Raw genomic sequence first — 26,270 nt, forward strand, 5'->3', positions numbered from 1 at the left:
AATTATCCCTATCTAATGTTTGGTTGCAAGCGAGGCGATACATAACGCGTTCCCGAAAGCATTTGGCGTTTCTTACACTGACGGCACCAGGACCGCGCGTTTCCCTGTCTGTGATTGTGCATTCATTACAGCCGGAGGATAAGCGCGTTGTCGCCAGACTTCACCACGAGCCTTCGCGATTATTTGTACCGACAACATTGGAACGTAAAATGTCGAGACAACAGCGTTTGGCGCAGGCTACTAAAGCGTGCGAAGATTTACAAATGTCTTTTGACAGACAGGGCAACGAACAGAACATTAAGCCAACGCGACGATTCGATTTATGGGAAACGCCGTAGTGAGGGACTTCGGATTGATTCTGACCACCTGGGCTTTATTTGACTTGCACCCAACGCAGGGTGCAGAGTCGTTTTTGCATTTAACCATCGAAATGCGGCCGGGATTCGAACTTGCGCCCTCGGGCTTAGAGCGCAACGCTATGCCACCAATTTAGCCACCATGGCGGGTATGAATGGAATATGTGACGCCGAATAAATAGTAGGCATGCTAACAGGGATGTTACGTATACGCACTTTTATAAGATCCCATTGTTTCTTTTTTTTCATGTAGTAAACACATATCGAGAACAATCGGTAGATTACATGGAACGTGTATACGTGTACGTAGCCTTGAACGTGTACGTTTGTCGCCGATTTATTGTTCCCATGAAAAAAAATGGCTGTGGCTTAGGTAAGGTTAAGCCCAGGATGCGAAGCATACTAGCCTTTATTTTAGTTGTTGAACCACTGTTTAGCCTGGTGAACTGCTGTTGCTTGGCTATATTTGGTTCGGCTAGACGAAGAAACAACTCATGCATTACTTCTTCGCCTTCAAGAGTGGAACGCGACAGCGTTCCCGTCGACCCGCCAAGGGGTGTAAGACAATGGGCTACAGGGCAGCGACTACGCGCCCCGCATTGGACGCGGTGAGCGTCGAGCAAAGCAGCGTTCGGCGCGGCAACGAAATGTGCGCCTGAGCAAGAGACGCACGCCTTAGAAACAGCGCGTTTCTAAGGCAACACCGCATTCACTAGAGGCGCTTTTGTACCGCTTTGAAGCGTTGTACTCGTGGCTCAGTGGTAGCGTCTCCGTCCCACACTCCCATGACACTCCGGAGACCCTGGTTCGATTCCCACCCAGCCCGTCTTGCAAGAGTTGAGCCAAAGCCACTTCTCCTCTGTCGTGACGTCACGGTGTCACGTGATTTCATGGTCACCGCCGCGCCTGAGGAGCTGGGTTGAGCCCTCGTAATATGCTTCGCATAAAAAAAAGAGGGGGAGGATTTATTTTTAGTCGGAAGTGCCCTTGCTAACTCCAGCTTCAACACACCGGATACGGATTGTAGCCTCATCAAAAGATTTGTCAAATTCTTCCGAGACAATAACTTTGCTAGTCGAGTTGAACGCCTGTCGTCTACCGCATAGCCGAGGAACTGCGTCTAAACAGGCAAGGATGAAAACAGGAACACGCCAACGTGCAGAGGGTAAGCTCCAAATTTATTAACTGTAAAAGTCAAGTATACAGCACTTACAAAGGAGTCCATTGAGATTCACTCGCGTCGCCTGAGAGCTTTTCACACGCACATCAACTCAGTATCGGACAGAAAAGATACAATAATAAATTAAAACGAAAATAACGTCATGTGACAGGTGGGCCTCTTATAGAAGACACACGACAAACTCTTATAAATTACAAGAGTTGCTCCGCCAACAAATACAACACGTCGGAGGATAAGATTTCGGGGAGAGACTAGCGACAAACATTTGCGTATTTTTCTTGCTCTCTCGAGTCAAAGAAAAACGCGAACCCTTAATACCGCTTGAGGAAAAATCATCAACATACGCACCCACCGTCCAAACTCGACGGCAAGAAAATGAGAACGTATCAATTCACACCAGAAAAGTTCAAAAGTTCGCACAAAAGTGTAAAATGGAATGCCTAAAGACGCAACAGCGCACGAACAATGGCAGTGTTACGGCAGGAACGTTGTTGAGAAGAAACTCGCATAGCGCCCGTGATCCGCGGCGGATCTCGGAGGCCGTAGAACGCGGGCGGAGGGCGTTCTACTTGGCCTCGTCGGCGACCTCTCCGTTGGTCGCGTTAGCAGTTGGCGCAGGTGTAGAAGCATCACCGCCACCTTCGTGCTGAACTTTAATCGGGATCGGCTTGGCGTCGTCCCTCTTGAACTTCTTCCGCGGCGCTTCGAGAGACAGAAGTCCCCCGTGAGTCATGTGACACTCGACAGACTCGGGATCGACGTCTTCGGGCAGCACGTAGCGGCGGGTGAACTCCCGCTTGACGTAGCAGCCGCGGTCGTCCGACTTTTCTTCGTGCTTGCCGTGGACAACGACGCAGTGGTCGCGAGTCTTGACGGAGATCTCGTCGGGCGCGAAGTGTCGGGTGTCGACGCGAACGGCGAACTTGTCCGGCGAGCAAGCGACCGCGGTCGTGCCGTTGCTTTGTTGACGGGCTGAACAGACGCCGCTGCCGCCGCCGTTTGACGTCGACGACGATTGGTTAAGGTGCCGGCGAGGTTGCACGAAGTAACGTTGATGGTAGAACGGCGGGTCGTACATTTCACCGTCGAGAAGCAGGGAGCCGGCTACGTCGTCTTCGTCGAAGAAGCGCCTCGCCAAGTCCGAAGGGCCCCAGGAGCCGCGGTTGATGAGCGGGAACAGAGACATGATGATTCCTTCGCTCGGCTATCAAAAACGTTGTACGAAACTCGCAGATTCTGAGCAGCCGGGCAGCACGTACACACGCACGGTGCAGGATGTGAGGACGCCGGTTTTCGAAAAGGCCTTCGTCTGCTCTGAAAAACGTGTTCGAGAAAACACGAGAAAAAGAAAGAAGCAGCTGAAGCATGGAGACGTGTCATTGGCCGGTCAATGTCACGTGGGACGTCTGCGCCTCTTCGTGGTCTCGTGACTTCGAGAGCACCTGGTGGCACCTGAACATCGCCCCCGAGTGCTCCGTGGTCTCTGCGCATGCGTTAGCTGAGAGAAGGTGAGAAAGGAGAACAAATTGACTTTACCGGATGTGACGTCACATTGTTGTTTGTTTTTGCTTTTTCGAAATAACTACCCTCGAACTCAGACGCATGGCTTGCGTCTCGTTCGCGCGTGTAGTACGTATGGCTGTTGTCCGCTTTTAGTTTTTGGCGAATGCTTATAGAAGCTTCAAGTTGCGGACACTGCGGTGGGCCAGGGCTTGATGACATTTGTAGCCCAGCTGCTGGTGCTACCGCGACGTACTTGGAGCAACGGTAAGTGTTGTGCGATTACCCGTTCTCTTGCTAACACGTAAAAAACCGGTTGCGCATTCGAGCTGTGGTTGATGTGATCTCGAAATTCGAAGGAACACGAAACGGTTGTCGCAGGTCCCGCAGTGATCGCAGTATAATTCATTCGTTTGTGCCTTCAACACTGCAGTTCCTACGCGTTGCACCGATGTAAAAAAATTAACAAAAAAACAGCGACATCTTCCACGCGCCAGAAATGCATGCACTCAACTAGCGTGGATGTCGTCCTATGATGTTTATCGCGTTCTTAAGTCTATTTTTCTCCATCTCTATAGGATGACTACGCTATGCCCTTCTTATTTACCCATGCAGCGCATTGCTGCATTTAATTAACTTTCTCACTGCTGACCGCGGTATGGGCGTCAGAGGCTTTCATTCGTTGCAGTGAGATAACGAAAGCGTATTTCCTTCACTTAAAGCTTCTTAGTAGCCCCTTTGCGAGCCGTCGAGTTAAATCATACAATGCGTACGTTGTGAGCGAGCTGGTAAACGAACCCACTTTACTGCTGCTGCTACTATCGCTTTTACTGGAACTTTCAAAATTAAACATATATGAGTATGAATCGGCTCACCAAGCTTTATATGCACGTCCGTTGCTTTCGTTCATAGATCATGCGCGTAGCTTTGCAACTGTGACCGATATTTAAAAAACAGCAAGAAGGCAGATGACACAAGTAGTGTGTCTGCTTTAATTGTTGTCTGTGCTGTTTTTAGAATAGCAACCAACTCCACGCACTTGTGCTGTTTACAGCTAAAACGTGTTTTTTCTTGTTGCATGAGGAGCATTTACTTCTAATTGTGGCGGCAGTAACGTTGTGAATTGTCCTCGGCCCAGATCGCTGACTGTGTGCAAATTTGTCTAATTTGTTTCACTTTACTGCTGTCTTTACAGCTTCTGCTTATTTCCTCTGCCTGCACCTTATATTTGTTGTGTTTATTGAGACCTGGCCTGTCTCTGCTTCGTTGAAGACAAATGGACACAAGTACTGGTCGCTGTTGGTTTGTTTGGTTTGCTCAGTCTGAGCGTGGTATGTATATGCATTTGCTAAAAGGGTATGCTGCTGCACCTAATGCAGGTACTGCTTATCTAAAGGTAGATTTAATTAGTAGTGGTTTGAGTGATGTATGACACCAGGGAGTTATTGTTCTAGAAAGGTGACAAAGCTGGTCCACAAATTTAAGGTATGGAGATGCTTAACCATGTAAGTGTTCTAAGTTGCCGAGAAGTATTACACACATTTAAAATTTCAGTTGCAAAAGACATAGTAGAAGAATCCAGAAGATTTGCTGCCAGATGTCTTGAGACAATACATTGTAGAGAAAGCGTTATAGTGTGAGCTGCCAATGATTGTCGTCAGCTCTAACCCATTTTTCTATATAGTCATTGTTGCTTCATAGTCTGTTGCCATCGTATGCTTGTTATAAACAAAAAATTGACCTGCGTGACTCCCCTGATTTTTCTCGCTCATAAGCTACAAATGTTTTGATTTCGGCTGCCTTGGTTCCTCATGGTAGAAAACGAGTGTTTATTAGCCACTTGCCAGCTTCTAAGATCATGTACATTGTAGTATGGGTGTTTTAAAGGATACTTAACATCTGCCATCATGACTGTGAGTGCTGCTGCCCAGCACTCTTAGGGCTATGCTTAGTACACATGCGCAGCTATCCAAGAAAATTGACATCGGGACAACTGCCATTTAAGCTCACTTGGTAGAGCATTGCAAGCACAAGGCAGAAAACGTGGGTTCAGCTTCGTTGTCTCTTGTGCAAAGCATTATCATGATCTGTCTCCTGGCTTCGTACATCCAGTCAGATAGGCTCAATAATAGTAACGTGCCTGATGGTGGGTCGTTAGTCTGGGTCCTTAGTGCAGCAGCCCAATTCTTTGCCCGTTAGCCTACAGATGCATGCATAGCGCGCCAGATTAATCTCACTGGTTCTCTCATAGCAGCTGATTCTTTCAGATGTTATGTGACACAGAGTTTGGGATTCTCCCGTTTCAGCTCAGATGCAACATAAAGCAGACGTTGTGTCTATTTTGGTGAGAAGTTGTGTGTGCAGTTGTTTTGGTTTCTCTGTGTTGACGTATTGTGCTTTGTATTTCATGTGGTGTTAGGCATTACCTCAATTGCAGCTTCAATGCTGTGCCCATAAAAACAGTTGTAGGTAGGTGCTCAGGAGTAATGGGAAGCTCATTCTTCCTAATTCTCTCATGCATACAGCAGGTAGTGCGTCCAGTTTAGTGCCACACACCTGTGTGGGGCATTTCCTTGTTCTTATTCTGTTGATGTGTTGTACATAGGGGGAAAGTCAGTCCTCTACATCATGGTTGTCAGTGGCGCTGAATACAGTGCAGTCTCAGCCTCGCTGCCTTGAAATGTCATAAGAGGTGACATCTGGGCATAAAGTAGCATCTTGCTGTCCCTTGTCATTGGGCATAGCCAAGGTTGTGGTTGTGCAACCCAAGGATCCTGGAAAAGGAGCAAAAACGTTTATTGAGCTCTAGAAAAATTTAATGAATTTCGCGGAGTCAGATGGTGTCTTCCATCTTTTTAGCAATAACCCTCTGCCTATAGTCCAGGGCTCCACTGGATGCCGCTGCCAGCTGGGCCCGTCGGATCAGCCCTAGTTGGATGTCCTGACAGTCGCTAGAGAGCATTCCTTTCCATTGCTCCGCACTCAGGTTTGGTGCCGCGTTTGTTTTCTGGCAGGCCCACGTTATACGGTAGAGCGTGGGTGTTTCCTGGCACCATGGGCATTTTTCAGTGTACTGTGTGGGTTGTATTTTACTGAGTGTATTTAAGTTCGTATATGCACCCGTCTGTAGCAGCCTCCAAGCTATGGAGTCCTCTCTAGTGAGAGAGCTATGCAGTGGGGGGTACCGCTTCCTGCTGCCCTTATAGTGGTTTAGGATAGCCGAGTATTCTCTGGGGACTGGCTCAGTTTCCTCGAGGTCATTGGTGGAGGGTGCTCGGTATGCTGTGTATTCTCGAGCTACCCTGTCAACCTCACGGTTGCCTTCCACGTCCGTGTGACCCGGCATCCACACTATCGTGTGTCTAATTGGTTGTTCTTTTTCTGGGTTTTGTGTGTGGTGATCTTCAGAGCGAAGTATGTGGAGCGCTCTGTGACCTATTCTGCCTAACATGTAGTTTCGGCATGCTGTTTGGGAGTTGGTTAGTATTGTTAAAAACCACCTAGTCCGATAGCCCTCCGCTGCCGCTAGAGCGACGGCCGCTTCTTCAGCCTCGACTACCGTGCAGTCCCGTAGAGACGCGCTGACGATTTCTCGCATGTCCGAGTTTATGCATTTGTACATAGCCACCCACTTTTCAACATCGGCGCCATCGGTACCGCAGAAACTTCCAGGATCCTTATTTATAACCCCAACGCAGTAGCGGCGGTGATAAATAAGGATCCTGGAACTTTCTGCGGTACCGATGGCGCCGATGTTGAAGAGTCGGTGGCTATGTACGAACGCATGAGTGGAATCAACAGATGGGACCCTACGCATATGCTAGTTAACCTGTTGTTCTACCTAAGAGGCATGGCAAAAGTGTGGTACGAAAACCACGAAGATGAGCTAACAAGCTGGGACCAACGCAAAGAGAAGTTGACAGAGTTGTTTGGCAAACCAGCCGACCGTAAAATTGATGCAAAACAGGAACTGGCCTCCTGTGCCCAATCCCCTATGGAGTCCTGTCTCTTGTACATCCAGGACATGCTGGCACTTTGTCGTAAAGCAAACCCGATCACAACATAACAGAAGCTGAGAAGGAAGTATTTTAATGATTGGAAAATGTAGAGAGGTCGGCCGGATAATGGAGCATCTGGCCTGCTACTCTACGTAAGGGAGGGGGAAGAGGGGAAGAAAAGGGGTCACAATGATGGATGATAATGGGAGGAACGAGGTGAATGACACATTACACAACTGGTATCACAGGCGTGAGTCCAGGCCAGTGTCACCTAGGAAACGTGAAAGTGCACGCATTGTCTCTGTCGTCTGCCAACTCTGTGGCCACGCGCCTAGCAAGAGGTCCTCCGACAGTGGTCCATTGTGGAAATGTCTCAATGTATCTGCCAATGTCAGTCTTTCTCGCGCATACTCAGGGCACACCACGAGCACATGTTCTATAGTCTCTACAGCGCCACACACTGAACAGTCCGGGGAGTCTGTCCGTCCAATAATGTGCAAATATTTGCGCGTGAAGGCGACGCCTAATCGCAGTCTGTGTATCAGGCATGTATGAGGGCGTGGAATTCCACGCAGAATAGGAAATTTCTAGCTGAGAAGGTCGGGCATGTGCTTAAGGGCATTGCTGACGACGCCTTTAATCTGCTCATGTGCAAAAGCTGCCCTACAGTTGATGTTATCTTTAAAGAGTGCTGAGAATTCCAGCAGGCCAAAAGCCGATGCGTCTTGCAACCATTCGCCAGACTTCCTAATACTGCTGCAATGCAGACGTGTGAAGATCAACCCACACAGCAGCATGTACCGCTATCGGAGGACGTGGTGTGAATCGTTGACATGAATTGGATGTGATGGCGCCTGCATTTCTGTTCGCGTATCCCTGATGCTACATTTTCAGTCCCCTTCTCACAAGCTATCATTCACCAGGAACTTGAAAACATTGGTTTATGTTCTGTCTGTGCTCTTGCCAACACCAGAGCTAACTAATACCCTTCTACTATTTTTGCTCCATCCCGACGCTTCTCTCCGTGTTATCGCAACCCGACTGAGTGGACGACTGCAGACGACCAGCCGATATGTTTCATCTGCCGCCGCATTGGTCATGTCGCCTGATACTGTCGCAGCTCGTCGCCTTTAACACTTCGCACGCCGACCAACCTGAGCCGTTTTGATGAAAATGTTTCGCCCACCGCTGAATGTAACAGCGCCAACTCTGCTAGGAACATGTGGTACAGTTGCTCACCATCGTCGCACGTACACCAGTCTCGTTCACCGCAAACATGTTGCCCACCTTCCTGTTCGCTGCAGCCATGTCGCCTTTCGTCCCCTGTGGCATTTGGCCACACCCGTTCGTAAAACTAAGAAATGCAGCCCTCGGAGGTAGTGCTGCATTGCCTAATGCTGCAGCAAATCCTCTGTCTATGCCCACAAGAATAAGTGTAATTGGCGTTAAAATAGACAGCATAGCTGTCCAAGCACTCATCAACAGTGGAGCCCACATATCTGTGATGAGTGCTAGCCCGTGTAGACGTTTAAAGAAGTTCCTCACCCCAGCAGCTGCCCGAGTGCTTCATATGACTGACGGTGGCATGCTGGTTGTTCTTGGAATGTGTACTGCAAGTATAGCTGGCCGCCCTAGTTCTGTTCTCTTTGCTGTGATCGTCTTCCCTCATAACGTTATCCTTGGATTTGACTTTTTATCCACTCATTCTGCTCTCATCGACTTAATGACCGGCGTTCTTCAGTTAGAACTGCCTCAACTCGCCTATGCTCCGAGCACCGCCTCCCCGCACTTGTGCTCACTTCACGATGTGCGTTTGTCACCCGATGCAGTTACTTACGTCACTTTGACCGCCCAGCCACAGGTTCCTGATGGTGAATATGTTCTTTGCCCCATCATCGATGTGCTTTGAACCAGTCACGGTTACTAATAATGACATCGTTTTACCGCTTCTGAATTTCAGCCTGTGCCCTGAAGTGATTCCAGCCAGCATTTTCTTGGACAGCGTTTCTAGTGGTTCTGAATTTGATGTTGAGAGTCTGCATTCTGAGAAGGGTTTATTAGTGCCAATTGCAGCTCCCAGCTCTGGTTCATTAACGGATGACTTTGCAAAAAGACTGCACTTAACCTCACCTCTACACAGGCCAGGGACATACGTCTCCTGCTTGAATCATACAATGGCATCTTTGATTTCGGCTACAGGCCTTTAGGCCGAACATCTGTTGTTCACTACCGTATAAACACTGGAGACACAAATCCTATTTGTCGGCGTCCCTATCGTGCATCGCATGAACATCGAGTCATCCAACCAGAGGTGGGCAAAACGCTCTGCAAGGGGGTCATCGAGCCATCAGCCAGCTCTTGGGCTTCGCCTGTCGTCCGTGTGAAAAAAGAAAGATGGTGCCTGGCATTTTTGCGTCAATTATTGCCACTTAAATGGGATCACACGAAAAGATGTCTACTCACTACCATGCATCGATGACGCCTTGGACTGCTTGCACAGTGCTAAATACTTATCGTCCATCGATCTTCGATCCAGCTACTGGCAGATTTCAGTTGATGAAATGGTTGGAGAAGACAGCCGTCATCATGCCGGATGGCTTATATCAGTTCAAAGTCATGCCCTTTGGCCTATGCAATGCTCCAGCGACAATTGAACGTCTGATGGACTCTCTTCTGCGAGGCTACATATGGACCGCCTGTCTTTGTTACCTTGACGAAGCTGTTGTTTTTTCTCCCATGTTCGGCAGCCGACTTACCCGACTCGCTGCCATTATTGCGGTCTTCTTAAAAGCAGACTTCCAACTGAATTCCACGAAGTGTCAATCTGGGCGTCGTCAGATTACAGTGTTGGCACACCTCATTGACGCATCCGGTGTTCAACCAGATTCGGAAAAAGTTCGTGCCATACGCAGTTTCCCTGTGCCACATTCTGCTTCTGACGTGCGCTGCTTCGTCAGCCTGTGTTCTTACTTTCGCCGTTTCGTCAAAAACTTTGCCAACATTGCTCAGCTTTTAACAGATCTTCTAAAGGAGAACACGCCATTCTCACGGGGCCCGGAGCAGGCTCACGCTTTTGCCGCTCTCATCGGGTTTCTGACCACCCCTCCCATACTTGCCCACTTTGATCCATCTGCACTGACCGAAGTCCACACTGGTGCAAGCGGTCATGGCATCGGCGCTGTTCTCGATCAACAACACAAGGGTACCGAGTGCGTGATAGCTTATGCCAGCTGCCTGCTGTCACCTGCCGAGAGAAATTACCCCATCACCAAGTGGGAGTGCTTCGCTTTAGTTTGGCCTATCGTCACGTTCCGGCCATATTTGTACGGCTGCACATTTTCGATCGTTACAGACCACCATGCACTCTGCCCGCTGTCTTCCCTCCGGGACCCGACAGGGCGGCTTGGTCGCTGGGCTTTGTGGCTCCAGGAATTTTCATTTATTGTCACTTACAAGACTGGATGCCTCCAAAAGGACACTGACTGCCTCTCGTCACCCCGTGGATCCACTTAATCCTTCTACGCATGATCCGATGACCTGCGTGATGGCGTTCACTGACATGACTGACATGCACGGCGAACAACAACGCGACGAGTCCTTACAGCCCATCATCGCCGGAATACAATCACTCCAGCAGCACTGACGACACATGCCGCATGTTCGTGCCGCACAACGGCATCCTCTACCACAGCACTATCAACGCTGATGGCCCTGAGTTGCTCCTTGTCCCTCCTTGTCATCTGCAATCTGTTCTTGAACGTCACGATGCACCGACGGCGGGACACCTTGGAGTTTTGCGTACATACGATCACGTACGACACCGGTTCTTCTGGCTGGGTCTCTACTGCTTACTGCACTCTTATGTCGCAACTTGTGAATTGTGTCAGCACCGAGAGAAACCTCCCCGACCACCTGTCGGATGACTCCATCCAGTTGAAGTTCCTTCCGAACCGTTCTCTCGCTTAGGCCTTGACTTGCCTGGCACTTTTCCGACGACTAGAGTTAACAAGTCGATTGCCGTCGCTACTGATTACACGACACGCTACGCGATAACAAAGGTGTTGCCGACTATAGTTGTGCAACAGACGTCGTTGATTTTCTCCATCACTGTTGTGAATGTGACCAAGTTCTCGCGGCATTATATTGTAAATACAGTCTTTCTATACTTCCAACATCCCCATAACAGTATGCTTTGCCTTTGGCATGTTCATGATCACCGATGGCATACAAAATAGTGATGCAGACTAAGCTTCGCAAAGAATTAATGTTCCATCTCTTCCTTACAGGCTGCTGTGTTTCAACTAAATCTGCATTTCCTGTGTCCAGTGGTCTCGTTGCTCAATTAGTGCTTGCCTATTTCTGTTGCACTGCAACCCACTAATGTTAAAATGTGATACTTCTCCTCTTTTCCGTTGTCCTCCTGTCCTTTTACACTGCTGCAAACTTTTAGATTTTGATGCTCGAATGATTAATACAACAATTGATGCTACCATATTATGTGAAGACTGTCATGACGGCAATAATTTAGGTGGACCTGAAACTAAATGAAAAAAAAAAGAAAACAGACGTGTGAGTAGGAATAACTTGTGACCAAACTGGCTCCATGCTAAACTTTGCCTCAAGGAAATTGGTCTTAAAAGTCTCAAACCCTTTTCGTGCTCTCGTGACTGTCTAATAGACAGTCACGGAAGTTGCACAAAAAGGAGTGCCTTTCTGTTGGGGAACTGTTTTTATCACGAGTATGCTATACAGCACCAGTTGTGCTATGAGCAGGCACAACTGCACATACAAGCTATAGCCTGAACTTTAAAATAATTTCAGATCTATTTGTGAACTTCCCAAGCCACTTCACAACTGCAAGCTGAATCTGATGTGTGCTGTCTCAGGGTCATGACCTATATTTGGGGGAAGACTAAGAATGCAGCCTGTGACTGAAGTTTCAGTGTTTTGAGCCCACCATTTCGAAATGCTTTTTATGTGCACTCAGTAGGAGACAGTTCTCCAAGCTTCTTGATATGATTTTCAGTGATACTAGAAGCAAAGCTTATTAGTTGTATTATACTAAATTGTCATATTTTCTCTAATATACTGTGGTCGTGATAGCACCACACTGCTTAAAAGGCATTGAGAATAAAAAAGCTACTTATTTGCCCTAGTATAATGTAGAAATCGGCATTCTGCAGTCTGAAAAGTGAAAACAAAAACATTATCGTTGCAACATTCACAACCACTTTAGCTGCTCATAAAATCATTGATGTACATGTAAAGAGCCTCTATGTTGTGTCTGTTAAAAACATGCTCCATCATGCTGCAGCATTATGCACATTAGCTTCGTGTAGAAGCCACAGCTGTTGCAATGTGCTGCACCGCAATGCACCTTGGTTATGTGGAAAAGCTACCATTGTTGCTATGCTCTTTACTGGTATACACGTCAACCTTGTGGCAAAGCCACTGCACTTGCAATGTGCTGCACCTCAAAACGTTTCAGGTATGTGGGAATGCACACTTGCATGCGCTAGATTTGGGCATTTTTAATGCAAATAATTATTTTTTCATACCAAGCACTTTGCAGTAGGCAATTTTACGTCCCGACTCGTTTCGGTCTTCTGCATTGAAAACAAAAATATGTTACAGTGACCCCGAACCTGTTTCCCAGCATAACAACCTGACACTCTAGCCATTTGACCACTGTCGTGCACATACTTCTTGCTCCCCAATGCATTGCTGTGTGTATGGGATAGTGGCACGTGTATAACAGTGCATAATACATGTCAGAGCATGTGTGCATATACAAGTTGCTTATCAAACTGTGAGCATGTCAGTCTCTCCCATTCTTCCTTTGTAGCTGGACTTCGAGGTGCTTTGTTAGAATGCACCACCTTCGGGATTCGCTCACATTTCCAAGTCCCCCTCACTGTAGCAGCTAGCACAACATGGACACTGTACCTTTATGCTGTAATGTTTCTTCACTGGAGTACAAAAAGGAATTGTGTAGATCCAACATACATGTTAAAAGTGGTTAATGAGAATCTATGAAACATTCATATTTAATGCATTGTTGCAATCCAAATGATGGAAAGCGTATTTGCGTTGGCAAGCTAGCAGTAGCAGATGTCACAGGCATGTTATGCAGGGAAGCCACCTTATCACCTATAGCTGTTCTCTGTGCAGTGAGGATGAAGGTGACATGTGCTTGTTTAGTGAAGAACGTTGACAAGAGGTGTATGCACAGAGACATATGACACTTATCTTAATACTACATGTAAGGCTTGTATACTTGTGTCGCAGCGACACATACCCATTCTATGAGATGGGCCTAGAATAGGCACGTGCCCATTTGCGCATACTGCATAAGCCAAGTTTTCCACTCGTCAAAACAGCTGCCACCACAGTGTTAGGAAAGAGGCAAAGAAACGATGCCTTTGCATTCATACTCTCCTCACAAAGCTTGTGTCATATATGCAATCACTCGCCATACACAAACATATTGGTCAACACTGCAATGTTTGGAAGAACCCAAACCAACGCTACATAGCCATTTACCTGCAACATAAATCCCGACTGTGTCTGGAATCTACATAATGTTTCTTAATTTTTCAGGCATTTGGTGGTAGAGGCCAGCGCATTAGACAGAAATCCTTCTTGACTGCAGCAATGTTCAGAATGTAGTATGAGGTACTCTGTCTAGCTGGAAGTTGAAGATAGATGTTATATTAGTAGTTAAAATATAGTAGCTAGTATTGAAACTACACATGCAATCAAGGCTGAGCCACATGCGAACACGGAAGAGCAGACACACACGGTGGTCACTTGAGCTGGCATTGTGTAGCTTTACCAACAAGCCCAGCTGGACACTGAAGTAAGGCATGTTGTTGGGCTAGTCAGCTTGTAGCTTCAGCAAAATTTTAAACTGTGTGAGGAAGACAGGACATGAACAAAAGCATAGATGCATGCGCAAAGTATAGACTTCCGACTGGCTTTGTTTGGTGAAGGCAGAGAGTTCTTCAAATGGCAAAACAAAAAACATTCGCAAAGAAATTGTGCAAGAGGCAGATATGAAAAATAGCAAGGCCACCTGTGCATTAAGAGTGCAGTAGAGTCCCAAGGTGCCCATCTAAGAATTCTATTTCTTTCCTTGATAGGTATCAAGAAGGTGAGATAACTTAGTTGTCACAAATTTTAGCGATGTGGAATGCTTTGATGACTTCTCTTTCTGCTTTTGAGCTTGCCTTCGAAAGGAATTTATTCTGTTCCAGATGAGGCAGGCAGCTTTTGCTGTCGCAGCTCCTGCACTGCAAGAGGAGATTCTCAAGGAAAGAATTACTCAGATGGGCACATTAAGACTCTCCTGCACTCTTAATGCATACATGGCCATGATATTTTTCATCACTGCCTCATGCACAAATTATTCGCAATTGCTCCTTGTTTTGCTAACTTGAAGTACCGTATATATTCTCTGCTTTCACGAAATAAAACCAGTTGGAAGCCTGTGCTTTGTGTGCGCCTATGTTTCAGTTCATGTCCTGTCTTCCTTGCGGAGTTTAAAATTTTGCCTAACCAGCTGTATAGCTTGTGTATACAATGAGTAATTAATATTATGATGACTGCAGCACAGCAATGGTCTAGTGGCATAGTGTCGACATAGTGTAGAGATCGTACTAAGTAAAAAAATCTGGAAATGCCATAAATTGTGAAATCAACCCTTATCCCTTGGTTTCCTACAGCTGCAGAGCACTTGACCACTGCAGCAGTCAGGCATGCTGTATATTGACACGTTTACTTTATCGGGCGACCACTTCTCGCCACCTAACAAATGTAATCGCGCTGCGCAGGACGTGCCTGCATGTAAAAGAAGTTTCTGGAAGTTATCGATGGGTTCCATCCACTGTCTTTCACTGCAACTTGTGTTATCTAAATGCATGTGTGCGTGACGTGAATAATATGAAACTTTGTGAAAGGCACGCGGGTCCCAGCGATTGCTCTGGAACATTCGACGACAGATGTATAAAGGCCGACGCGCTTGACCCGCTCATCAGATTTTCGACGACCGCCGATCGTGTTCGCGGCTACCATCCTTCTTTGAGTGTAGCCTGTTTTTGAGGGCACAACTTCGCCCAATAAAATGCTCGTTTCATTAATCAGAGTTTTGCTGCCCACGTGACAATATTGGGGAGTGCCAGGAATTGAGAGATCGAGACAGACCGCCACTAGAAGTTCCCTGGGCCAGGTGACAACTCAAATGCATCCCAATATTTCTATATTTCACTATATAAACTTTTGTAGAATGAGGAACTTTTCAAGGGTGCAGTTGTTTCACACAAAAGAAAACTATTACTAAATAGTGACCAGTTTCTTTTTTGTAAGCCAGATTGCATGTATTTGACATTGCTTACTGACTCTTACTTATTCTCGCTGTCCGATACAAGCATATGCCTTCACATGTTTTCAAACAATGTGTGGAGCCATGTTTTTGGTGGAATAAAATTGGTCCCAATACAGAGCTTCATGGCACACCGGATCTTACTAGCAATCACGGAGAAGAAAATTCATTAGTAGTTACAAATTGGTTCGCGTTAGTTAAAAATTTAGTAATCCAATTCGTAGTCCTGTCAATTCGAAGTTTACTGTCTTTTGTGTATTGGACCAAGCCGATGACCCCTGGCTTGGGCGGGCACTGGCACTTTACCTAGGGGTGGCCTTTGAAAATAGCAGTGTGGCACCAGTGGTTGCATCAGGATCTAGGCTCATGAAGATAGACAGCAACGTGCACAGGGCAAGGAGTTTGGTGGCCTGGTACTCGTCACAGTTGTGGAGAACACTATAGTTTTTGCGAGTCCTAGCCCCTACCTAGGGTACCAGTCTGTGCACTGTGTATATATATATAGGATGTGCAGGATTGCTTGTTGGCAGCACGTGATCATGCGGCAGCTGACGGGCCTTCTATGTGTTTCGCCCTGGTAGTGCGGTCGTCTTTGTGATTCTAGAGCTGTGCTGGCATTGCCCAAGAACAGGATCTAACGGCATGGTGCAGAATTGCAGAGTTGGGGTGCTCCATTCTATTCCCACTCCATTCCTTCAGAGTTGTGGTTATGCGATTCCAGTCCTTATAACTTGTCAGAATTCTGACAGTTGGACCAGTCCCACTGTTTGAGTGGTCAAACTAATGTACTCCAATCCTCCAATTACAGTAAATAAAACGCTTCCCGTATAATTACTTACTACTTGCGCCCCGATACAGCGATAGCGTAGAGGTAGAGCATCCGCCTCACGTGCAGAAGGACTGTGGTTCAAATCCAAGTGCCAGCATACTTTGCCCCGGCTGACCTTCCACATATGCCCCCATGGGTAATGTCCAAAATACCGGTACGTCTATCTATTCCCGGAATTTCTAAAAAATCGCGAATACCTACCGTCGGCCTCAGACATTTAACACTTGAATATATGTCGAAAGAATATGACTCCTTGGTGAGCGTGTATACAGACGGCTCGGTCTAGTCGTATGCATCTGGTGTGGCTTTTGTCGTGCCTGCGCATCAAGTCATTCGACGGTTTCGTCTGCATAACAAGACGACTACAACATCTACGGAATTAGTGGCAATAAGAGAGGCCGTTCAATATATTGCGCGACAGCCTCCTCAAATATGGACAGTTTTCAGTGACGCAAAATCGGCTCTTCAACTACTTAGAGTGGTGTTGAAAGAAAGCGCTTACAGAGTGTTGGCTCCTCAAACTGCCGAGCTCTACACTTTAGCGCAAGAAAACGGCCACCAGATCACATTTCAGTGGATTCCTAGTCACTGCGGTATACAGGGCAACGAACTGGCCGACGCCGAAACGAAGAAAGCACTCGAAGAACGAGAGTCACTGCTTTCAATTCCTTTTTCAAGAGCGGACGCCAACTGTCTCCTCTCCAGTGTCATCTGAAAATTGACAGCAAAGCACTGGGACAATCCGGATAATCGCCACAGACGACTCCAGAGATCGGACCCCACCATGAATTTTAGGCTACCACCGAAAATTCAACGAAGCTGTGCCAGTCTTCTGCACAGACTAAGGCTGGGGGTAGCGTTTACGCGCGGATACGTGCACCTCATGCGACGCACCGAGTCTCCACACTGTGAGGTGTGCAATGTGACTGAGACTATAGGTCATGTGCTTTGTGACTGCCCTAAGTTTGTGGAAGAGCGTGATAGGTTGGTCAAGGACCTTACGCGTCTCGACGGCGCACCGTTGTCGGAGGACGTTATTTTAGGCCCTTGGCCAGACGCTCAGTCGAGTTTCAAGGCGATCAAGGCATTACTGAACTTTTTAAAAATTACGGGCCTGGATTGCAGACTTTGAGCATGCCAAATTGCTTGCCATATGTTCTACATCTTCCTTCTATCGTCATCGTCACCCATCATGCACCTCTTTCTTCCCTCTTTCTTTCCCTCTTCCCCTTCCCCCAATGCCGAGTAGCTGGCTAGAGGAATATACCTCAGGCCGACCTCTCGGCATTTCGTGTCATTAAACTTCTTTCTCTCTCTCTCCAGGTGCCACACAATTTTCCACCAGATAAAAAAAATCCATGTTGATACAGTTGTATAAACAGGCCTGGTGGCCTGACTCCAGTGACCAGAACTGGTAATGCACTCCCTTAGCAGAGCAGGATTGGCCACAACCTCCTATATGAATAGAGCAATCAAACCCAGGTCCTCGGTCCCCAGCAGCTGCGAAGCAACTGACCACAGCGGCGGTCAGACCTGTGACGCCGCAGAGGGTGCTAATAATCTCTGGATCCGGACAGGCCACCATTGGAATCTGAACCTGGCAACGTTTAACGCTAGAACGTTCTCTAGTGAGGCGAGTCGAGCAGTGCTATTGGAGGAATTAGCGGGCATTAAACGGGATATAATAGAGCTCAGTGAGGTTGGGAGGACAAACGAAGCATATACAGGGCTAAAAAGCAGGCACATCCTGTGCCACCGGGGCTTAGCGGAGAGACGAGAACCAGGAGTTGGATTCCTGATTAATAAGGATATAGCTGGTAACATACAGGAATTGTATAGCATTAACGAGAGGGTAGCAGGTCTTGTTGTAAAACTTAAGAAGAGGTACAAATTGAAGGCCGTACATGTCTAGCCGCCTACATCCAGTGACCAGCAAGTGGAAAGCTTCTATGAAGACGTGGAATCGGCGATGGATAAGGTCAAAACAAGATACCTTTCTCCAGCCTGCTTCTTGCCTACCCTGGCATTGAAGTCGCCCATCAGTATAGTAGAGTTTGCAGAATGGAATAATTTGCGGACAATGAATACTTTCTTCCGCAACTGGGATAACCGAAAGTGGACTTGGAGGAGCCCGAATGGCGAGACTAGAAATGAAGTAGACCTCATACCCCGCGCTAACCCTGGCATCATACACGATGTGGACGTGCTCGGCAAGGTGCGCTACAGTGACCATAGGATGGTAATATCTCGAATTAGCCTAGACTAAAGGAGGGAATGGAAAAAACTGGTACATAAGAAGCCGATCAATGAGTTAGCGGTAAGAGGGAAAGTAGAGGAATTTCGGATCAGGCTGCGGAAGAGGTATTGGGCTTTAACTCAGGAAGAGACCCTCAGTGTTGAAGCAATGAACGATAATCTTATGGGCATCATTAAGGAGTGTGCAATAGAAGTCGGTTGTAACTTCGTTAGACAGGATACCGGTAAGTTATCGCAGGAGATGAAAGATCTAATTAAGAAACCAACCCTTATACATAGCTTTCATTGATTACGAGAAAGCGTTTGATTGAGTAAAAACCTCAGCAGTCATTATGGAATCGGGGTGTAGACGAGCCTTATGTGAAAATACTGCAAGATATCTACAGCGGCTCCACAGCCACCGTAGTCCTCCATAAAGAAAGCAACAAAATCCCAATAAAGAAGGGCGTCAGGCAGGGAGATACGAACTCTCCTATGCTATTGACGGCGTGTCTACAGGAGGTATTCAGAGACCTGGATTGGGAAGAATTGGGGATAAGAGTTAATGGAGAATACCTTAGTAACTTGCGATTCGCTGATGATATTGCCTTGCTTAGTAACTCAGAGGACCAATTGCAATGCATGCTCACTGACCTGGAGAGGCAAAGCAGAATAGTGGGTCTAAAAATTAGTCTGCAGAAAACTTAAATAATGTTTAACAGTCTCGGAAGAGAACAGCAGTTTACGATAAGTAGTGAGGCACTGGAAGTGGTAAGGGGAATACATCTACTTAGGGTAGGTAGTGACTGCGGATCCGGATCATGAGACTGAAATAATTTGAAGAATAAGAATGGGCTGGGGTGCGTTTGGCAGGCATTCTCGGATCATGAACAGCAGGTTGCCATTATCCCTCAAGAGGAAAGTGTGAAACAGCTGTGTCTTACTAGTACTCACGTACAGGGCAGAAACCTGGAGGCTTACGAAACGGGTTCTACTTAAATTGAAGACATCGCAACGAGCTATGGAAAGAAGAAGAATGATGGGTGTAACATTAAGGGGATAAGATGAGAACAGATTGGGTGAGGGAACAAACGCGAGTTAATGATATCTTAGTTGAAATCAAGAAAAATGGGCAGGGCACGTAATGAGGAGGGAAGATAATCGATGGTCATTAAGGTTTATGGACTGGATTCCAAGAGAGGGGAAGCGTAGCAGGGGGCGGCAGCAAGTTAGGTGGGCGGATGAGATTAATAAGTTTGCAGGGACAACATGGCCACAATTAGGACATGACCGGGGTAGTTGCTGTTTACGCAAGCATTTTGCAAATGCGGCTCGCTTTTAAGCACCCCTCCTTATGTCTAAAAAAACAGAAATAAACATTCAGTATACTTTTTCAACTTTTACTAAGCTTATCATATAGCTCAGTGTTAACATACAGTAATCACAGGCGAGGTTACAAAAAGCAGTAATAATTGACAGTAAACACTGCTTGGATGGTGAAAAACATGGGAATCAGGTCATTTTATTTTTGACAACAACCTTTTTTGGCATAGGAGGCTCAGGAAATGGTGATGTAGCAACACTGTAAAGACTGAATAAGATAGATGTGGAATGCCTTGATGACTTCTGTTTCTGTTTTCTTTATTTTGTCTTCGAAAGGAATTTATTCTGTTCAAGATAAGGGAGGCAGCTTTTGCATCTGCAACAGAACATCGGTGGATGTTGTGCGAAGCACTTTTTCTTTGCTTTTTCACTACCTGAGCAAGGTAACTTTTTTTTGTGCTTCATCGCGCGATTTCTACAGTCAACTTCCATTAATTCTACCCTGACGAGACTGACGGGTCGAATTAAGATGCAAAAACCTGCTGAAACACCGTTGATTCATTTGGCAGTATGTGCTTGCGCAATTTCCCTCTGAATCGAACATGCATCAACTTTCTATTTGTCCAAAGTATAAAACTAAAGTAGAAATGACAACTCCAAACCAAAGTGGAAACCTACGCATACCTGATTTTTTAGTATGCCAGCCAACTTTCTAAAGTCAGCTTCGCTGTATTACAGCCATGATAAGCGGTAAAGCATATACTGAAAAGATTTCGCGCCAAAGAACAACACACACAAGAAAGACGACGACACCATGGGCGCCTGTGGTGTCGTCTTTCATGTGTGTGTTGATTTTTGGCGCAAAATCATTTCAGTATGCAAGATCACCAACTAGCCCAGCAGTTAACTCTTCTAACGTGAAGCATATGAATGCTACAAACATGGTTTTAGTTTCGCACTTGATTGTACAGCTAGGCAATTTTCGGCTCAATGTCCTTGGAAAACAAAAACTGTTCGTTAGAATCAGATACGTACTACAATCAGACATTGTCAGCTACCGTTACAGCTTAAAAATCTTTCTCAGCTGGGTCAAAAATAAGCATTTCAGGCAGGAGATAGCGTTTGTATAACACATTCACTGTCCCCTAAGCTCTGCTCAGGCAGACGTTGCCACTAAAAAGGGTCGTTATTGGGGTCTGGTCAAGTTCGCATTATATGGCGAATGCCAGTTTTAGGATCAAAATACTGAATGTTTAGGCCCATAGAAATGCATGGGCACCGGCCAGGACCGAATTAACTGAAAAATGAAATTAACGAGAGTCGGATTATTCGAAGTTTACTGTACACCCTTTTCTGTTCTACAAGGACTTGTCATTTTAATATGTAGTTTTCTTCTATCAGTGTGGCAATGGTGCTAAATTTAGCATTTGAAATCATCCATCGTTCCAAGGACAAGTGGCAAAGTAGGGGCACATTTTGAGGCTTGAAACATTTGCACATATAAAGGCAGGACACATTAACAGCTGTCCACTTAACATAATTTGGCTGTATTATCTGCATAGTATGTGGTTGCTTTTTTGGAATGTGGTCATTCTGTAAAAGAAAGTTTTATTTGTTTCAAATAAATTGCTGAACTATTGCTTGTGTGTTTTCCTGTGCTCTCTGTGCTGATTGCGCTTTTGAAAGTGCAGTGAGCGACTGCAGACTGAAATGCACAAGGGTTCACTTCATCATGTCGGGAAGGATTTTTTGGCTTGACCAAGGAGCCTTAACCCCTACCATGCATACACACTTTTTTGTATAAACACATCAAATGAAAGAGAGTGACCTCATCTATTTTAAAGCCTGGCAATGTTAGACAGAGTGAAGTACAAATACCATTTGCTGTTAAGAGGAAGCTTTAGCTCGGGCCCATCTCCGACGCGGCCTATTCAAATACATGTAAAACGCAAAAATGTTTTTCTGAGACTACACCTGGACTGATTTTAATGAAATTTGTTGCATTTGAGAAAGAAAGTTAAATTCTAGTGACTGTTGGAAGTGGAATTTCGATTTAGGGCCTAAATTTTGTTAAAAAGATTTTCAAATATTCGACCGTTTGAAAAAAAATAGAAGCACGTTTACAAATTCATAGGTCTGCATCAAGAACAGACATCGCGGTTCGGTTAACAGCATACATTAGATCATTCAAAGCGGACAAATTCGATAGGTCATTTTACATCTTACGTGAATTTGTTACGTTGGTTACAAGGGTTCTGCAAAAGTTGTATTTCCATATTACTAAAATTTTTTATATTCATGTGTACATCAATTTTGTCCGCTTTAGATGTACTATTAGATGCAATTCACAGAATTGTATTATCTTTCATCATTGTCAGTTAGAGTTGTAAACTTGATAGCTTCGTATCTTGGAAATTTTCAATTTCTGCCAATATTTAATAAAAAATTAATGACCTATATCGAAAATTCGGAACCAACATTCACTAGATTTTAAGCTTTTCTTTTAAATGCAACAAACCTCATCAAATTCGTTGCAGTAGTTGCTGAGAAAAATCAATTCTCCTTTTACATGTATTTAGATAGGAGCACCTGAGCTAAAGCTTCCTCTTAAGTATTGCTGCTAAAACCTCATGTTTGTGTATAGTATGCACATGCAGTGCTGGCTATGCCGTGGTTGATCCCCGAAACAGCTTTCTCCACGCTGCTTGCTATAGCATTGCTGTGTTCTGCAAACTGAGGGCAAAACTATAAATATCTAGAAGTTCATCAGCGCAATTGACAGCTATTTCCGTATGTTTGATGCACTCCTGGCCAGGGACTTTTCGTCCTGTAGGCAAAATAGATGGCCGCCTCGGACGCTGTTTTGGAAAAAGTGCAGCATACCTCGAAAGCTTCCTCAGAATGCTTCACCAGCAGGTTCTGCTAGCGAGTGAAGTGGGGCACAATAATCGGACTTTACATGGTGCGGCACAAAACCTTAAAATGCTGCTGCTTCTGGCTTCCATTTACTATGACATGCTGGTGCACCTCAACATGGAGCAACCCCATTTTACTAAAATTCTGAATTCTTCTACCAACATGGTGTGGTGTGGCTATCTATGATCACTGTATAAAACCAGGGCAAAAAGCATGTCTAGAAAGTACAAAAGCTGGTATAACTGTAATGAATGACCTGCAGTCATCCAAAATGTGTAAAATCGCAAGAATTGGTCAAGCTCAAACACTGCAGAGTTTAACTAGTCCTGGCACAATTTTTTTTCTTATGCATGTGTAGCTGTCATTCAGTCAATTACACTATGAAACTTCAAATTCCTTCTATGTGCAACAAATATATCCTTAATGCAAACATTTAAACATGTGCCAAAGGCAGTGTGGCCCCATAACCTGGTGACAACATTGCATGGTAGGTCACAAACAAATGATGCATGCTGCAGTGCATAAGTAAGCCATGCCATTATTAGGTCATTGAAAACTGAGCATGTTAGGACCACTATGCAGCACGACATTGGTCTTTCCTTTCTGTCTTGGTGCACACTGTGGAGTGGGTGCATGTTAAAAACCTCAGGCGATTAAAGTTAAGCCGGAGTCCGCAACTATGGCATGCCTCGTAATCGTATCGTGGTTGTGACTTATAGAACATTAGAATTAAATTAATTTTAATTTAGATGTTTGAGAAGAGTCATAAGAAAATTTATTTAGTGAAGCAAGTCTTAGCACACATTAAGAATCCCTCAAAGCACACGCAGCTTTCAGTGGCATGGTATGGTCATAAAAGTTGCCATGTAGAACCAGATTAATATAAAAAAGTCCAGTCCAAAAGTTTAATGTCAGTGCTCCTTTACATGTAAGCATGAGGGACACATCTTTAAAGGCATCATCTAAATCCTGTGTAAGTATATATTGGTGAATATCAAATGGCCCTACATCTAAGGAAGTTATAGGGTGTTATAACAGGAAGCCACAAGATTTTTGGTATGCACTCTTCCTATAGAGACAATATAGGGCAGCAACAAAATAGTTGGGCCTTGTGAAGAATTCATTCAAGATCTTTGCCAATTTGGCAGGTTCACTATTACTAGAGATAATGAAGGCCAATCACCATGAAATGCTTTCCCAAACCTCATCAGCATTGCATCACTTATTTCAAATAACTTTCTTTTTGTCATTTTGCCAAATTAAAGTTCTCGAAAACCTGCTTGGCTGGTTTCAAGAACTTTTTGAGAACGGTTTGGTTCCATTCGAATGCAGCATTGTCAGTCTTTAGTGAACTAGACCCATCTTTACTGATATGCAATCAAGTAGATCAAAGCAGATGCTGTCAAAGTGCATGTGACAGAGTGTTAGGAGTGGGCATTCCTGGGTGATGTTGCCAAAAAGGGAGTTGTGAGCTTAATGCACATAGCAGCTGTAGCATATGAAAACCAGCACATTACTAATTTTTTGGATACCGCAGGGCTTGCACTGATGCTGGTCATAGTCTACTATAATTTCCACCATATATGGCCCTTGTAATCACAAGTTTTTATTGTCCTACAATATATTCCCTCTGTGTAGAATCAACATCTCTGCCAAGGACAACAGAAACAATACGATTGGAAAATGCAGAATTCTCCATCTGCGGAGGTGGCTGGCTGATTGCCATATAAGATGCTTTGTGAGCTGGCATTGATGTCTAAATCTCAACTCATCTGCAAGCGTGCAAAATAGGCTTTGGGATACTTTTACCATAAGCAGAGACTAGAATGACTGTTGCCTGTGACATATGGCACATACCCATGACGAGGGATCAGCTAGGATTCCCCATGAATACAACGTCAAATAGCTTTATATTCCCACTAACTTGATAGTACATAATACTGATATGTAACAAAAATAAACAACAAAGTAACTGAAAAACGAACAGGTCTACTACGATTGAGCCACAAAGGGATTAAGATGGAAACATTTGTGTTAATAGTATGAAAAATATGTGCCTAAGATGTCATCTTCCCAGCAGCAACAACATGATCATGCACAAACTAGCATTACTCTTCAGGTGCACCCCAGGCTGCTCACACCATTTTCTACAAGATTTGAAGCCCAACAGGCAGAAGGGGTCACAATTTGGCCAGTCAGAAGGGCAATGCGCTAAATACAAATAAAAAAAACCTACAGGCCCACTATGCAATGCTTTTGCCAAACTATCCCAACCTTCAATGTGTGCAAGTCCACAATGACCAGGAAAAGAAGTAAACAAATTCCTTAAAGATGGAATGAAAAAGAAATGTTGCGACAATTCAGAAATGAATTCTTTGTACTTTCTAGTGGCACACGGATAGACAGCCGGTGGGCACAATTTGAATTTGAACTCATGGCAGTGCTGCAGGGGCAAATACCACACTCATACTTCTGAAAAGCGTTGGTTACAATGCTGATTTGGAAGGGAAACATTGCAAATACTTCTTCAGAAGTTCAAGCATCTGACCAGTAAGTTGTTGAGCATGACTAGGGGAAATATCAATTTCACAAATAGCACCATTTCAAATAAACTGGCCCACTGCATTACTATTTTTCTAAAAGCCTCTGTGCGCGTTAATACAACCTCAACCTGAGGCAGCTTACATCTAGGTCCCATGGAATCAAAAAATACAGCGGCGAGTATAACACTTAAATTTGCTATCTTGCGAACATGAGCGAAAACTTCAATTTGAAAAGATTTGCTCGAAAGGAAAACTCACGGCTGTAACTCTGCTGCTCGTCGCCAGTTGTGTTAATAATAATAATAAAAAAAACATCTGCACGATGAATAGACACTTCGATATTTGAAGCAGCTCGTTAGTGGATATCAAGGAATGTGCACTGGAAAAGAGCGAAACATGTAACCGACCGACTGACGGAAGTAAGGCTCACAGGATAAGTTTTCTCTTCCTACACCGATAATGCAGAACGTATTGTGCAATTAAATCGCCCGTAATGCGCAGCAATTACCGCACTCGATTGAAGTCGCCATCGCAGCGACGCGCCATTTATTTCAGGACCACGAAAAACAAGGTATTCACTTAAGTACAGCGGCGGTTTACCTGTCGGCAAGCCCCTAACTCGCATATGACGAAAGCAAATCTCACGGAGTCCAAGCCCACGATTGCTCAAGTCAAACTGCGCTCGCACGAATATCGCGCACGTTATACGCTTTCGACACGCACAAAAGCGCGTGCAGAACGTCTTGCAGCCGACACGGCGGCAATGGCTAATCTACGTTCGAGAGTAGCTTTTTCAAAAACGTAAAAACAAGCAACAATGTGACGTCACATCCTACAAGAAAGAGTTGTTCTCCTCTCTTACCTTCTTTCAGCTCACGCATGCGTAGCGACCGCGGAGCCCTCGGGGGCGATGTTCAGGTCCTGGTGGCTCGCGATTGTTCTGTATTATTGGTTAGTTTTTGCATGTTATTGTTATTCTGCAAAAAAAAGAAAAGAAGAAAAAATGCTCG

At 45.4% G+C, this 26,270-nt stretch overlaps 1 protein-coding gene and 2 long non-coding RNA genes across 3 annotated transcripts; 1 reads left to right on the forward strand and 2 right to left on the reverse strand.

Moving 5' to 3' along the window:
* Positions 1-1,513: 1,513 nt before the first annotated feature.
* Positions 1,514-2,922, reverse strand: LOC139049959 (small heat shock protein OV25-2-like). Its single transcript, XM_070525894.1, has one exon. The coding sequence runs from the start codon at positions 2,720-2,722 to the stop codon at positions 2,102-2,104; it is 621 nt and encodes a 206-aa protein (XP_070381995.1). The 5' UTR covers positions 2,723-2,922; the 3' UTR covers positions 1,514-2,101.
* Positions 2,923-3,135: 213 nt separating this feature from the next.
* LOC139049961 (uncharacterized) lies at positions 3,136-21,440 on the forward strand. Its single transcript, XR_011508674.1, has 3 exons — positions 3,136-3,303; positions 4,232-4,367; positions 14,291-21,440. It is a non-coding gene; the product is annotated as an uncharacterized lncRNA (long non-coding RNA).
* LOC139049962 (uncharacterized) lies at positions 4,363-26,110 on the reverse strand. The gene is made up of 4 exons (XR_011508675.1): positions 25,861-26,110; positions 25,519-25,639; positions 13,578-13,722; positions 4,363-5,810 (listed from the first exon to the last, which is right to left on the reverse strand). It is a non-coding gene; the product is annotated as an uncharacterized lncRNA (long non-coding RNA).
* Between the last annotated feature and the right edge of the window lie 160 nt (positions 26,111-26,270).

Source organism: Dermacentor albipictus, chromosome 9 (assembly GCF_038994185.2).
Source record: "Dermacentor albipictus isolate Rhodes 1998 colony chromosome 9, USDA_Dalb.pri_finalv2, whole genome shotgun sequence".
Lineage (NCBI taxonomy): Eukaryota > Metazoa > Arthropoda > Arachnida > Ixodida > Ixodidae > Dermacentor > Dermacentor albipictus.